Raw genomic sequence first — 2,006 nt, 5'->3', positions numbered from 1 at the left:
ATATATATACATATAATACTCCGGTTACATCCTCGCTATCATGATCAAAATACGATTTTGTTGCTGCTGCTTCTTCGTCAATGTAACTTTATTGGCGATCACTGTTTCCAACCACTGTTGAAATGTTATTTCTCATTGTTGGTGTTCATAAAAATATAATCAAATCAAATAATACCGTACGACACAAAAATAGTAAAAGGTTAGCACCTACTACAAGCAATGGAAATAGCTTTCAAAAACAAGCAATTCAAAATACAACATGTGTCTTCACAGTGACTGGCCAATGTAGCCTATTAAACATAAAACAGCCCCCAAATAATCTGTATTTTAGAAGCTTGGTATCGTAATGTAAGACACTAGTACTGTAAATAATGAATTATATATGAATTGTTACTATATATTGAATACTATATAAAAAAAGTTAATATCATTATGAATGTATAATTAAATACTGTAAATATATTAAATATATAGCGTCTAACGTTAAATTTATACTAATGAAGTTGATATTACCTGTATTATCATTTTTATGAATGTATCGTAAAATAATTGTCTTAAGTCTTTTTCAAGCTAAATTATTAGTATTTTCAAGTAGGCCTACTGTTAATGTAATTCTTTAATGCCTTTGTTTGTTTTTTTATAATTTGAAGATTGTGATGTTTTATTCAAAAATTTGTTGTATTCAATTGAAATAAATATTCCAATAAAATTAAATTAATGAATTGAATTGAATAATTGAGTATGATAAAATACTGTAAATAGATAATTGTAATGTTAGAATTGCTACAAATCAATATTATTTTATATATGTTTCAAAAATTTTATAAAACATTTATCATCTGTGTAATATATGACATACAGTGGAACCTGTCATTTGAGTCACACGTTTAGGGTTTGCAAAATCACTCGAGAATACAACTATTGGGTGGAGTTTTTTTTTTTTTGGTCACGAGAAAAAATCCTGTTATAAGGTTCATTATGTTCATTTTAATTTTCTTCAGCGTTATGAAGTTGGTGGTATTCATATTCTGTGGTTTGCTGATGGTTCAAATCATCATTGGTTTTAAAAAAGTCCCTGAATTTAACTCTGCTAAAGATGATGAGCATGCAACAATGCAAAAGGCAGGCGAGGATGTAGCTTCCATAAATAATAACAACTCCACTGAAGAGAAGTCAAAGCTCCAAACTGGAGACAGTATCGAGGTGAGGTTTTGCTTTCGGCCTATTATAAAATGTTTAATAGTTTTAAATTGTTTTTCGTATAGTTTTTTTTAAATATAATTCATTTCCACTGTAGGTAAATTTCTAGTTTCTATCGAAATATAGGCTACCATAAATATAACAAAAACGATAAGTTTATTTAAAAGTGTGAGATTGAATGAAAAAGTCATGTTGGCTCTTCTAGTAATAACATTAATAATTGTTTTATGATTCTGTTTAATTTCCCCTTATTTAGAGTAAAGCATTTGATGAAGATGAATGTGAGCTGGAAAACACTAAGCAAACAATAGAAGGAGTAATGAAGGATGAAGGTATCAACAATAAAGAGGTAAATTGGAAAGACATCCATCATCATGCAACAGAAGGTATCAACATTAAAGAGGTAAATTGGAAAGACATCCATCATCATGTAACAGATGGAGAAGCAGGACCACGCCTTTAAAATACAGTATCACTGTCATCACAGCGAGCCAGGCCGAGCGGTTAAGGCAGGGGCACCGTGATCATAGCCAACAATATCGGCATAGGTTCGCGGCCTGCTCGCTCCTATGGTTCTGGTGGTGGAACAAGTCTTCTCGGATAAGGACTAAAACCGTAGACCCAGTGTACACAAATGCTCCTGTGCACTTCAAAAACCCAGTACATCTTTCGAGATGAGTAGGGGGTTAATGAGATTTTTTTTAAAGAATATCAACCTCTAAATAACCGCAGGCCCGTAGCCAGGTCATTTCAAGGGGGGGTTCTCTGGGCGTGGGGTCCAGAGGTGGCACCAGGATTTGCCCCCG

The 2,006-nt window shown here is 32.7% G+C and overlaps 1 protein-coding gene across 1 annotated transcript in view; it reads left to right on the top strand.

Moving 5' to 3' along the window:
- Positions 1–2,006, top strand: part of LOC117125183 — an 8,985-nt gene that overhangs the window by 2,832 nt on the left and 4,147 nt on the right. The window contains exons 2-3 of the mRNA XM_033271595.1: positions 1,002–1,203; positions 1,457–1,603. Coding sequence (XP_033127486.1) covers positions 1,006–1,203; positions 1,457–1,603 — 345 coding nt within the window. The 5' untranslated portion in view covers positions 1,002–1,005. The remainder of the gene's footprint in view (positions 1–1,001; positions 1,204–1,456; positions 1,604–2,006) is intronic.

The sequence above is a fragment of the Anneissia japonica genome, unplaced genomic scaffold (genome assembly GCF_011630105.1).
Source record: "Anneissia japonica isolate Jap-2015-1 unplaced genomic scaffold, ASM1163010v1 scaffold2191_len329779_cov167, whole genome shotgun sequence".
NCBI lineage: Eukaryota > Metazoa > Echinodermata > Crinoidea > Comatulida > Comatulidae > Anneissia > Anneissia japonica.
The sequence above is the reverse complement of the archived record's forward strand: the minus strand, read 5'-3'. Positions and strand labels throughout refer to the sequence as shown.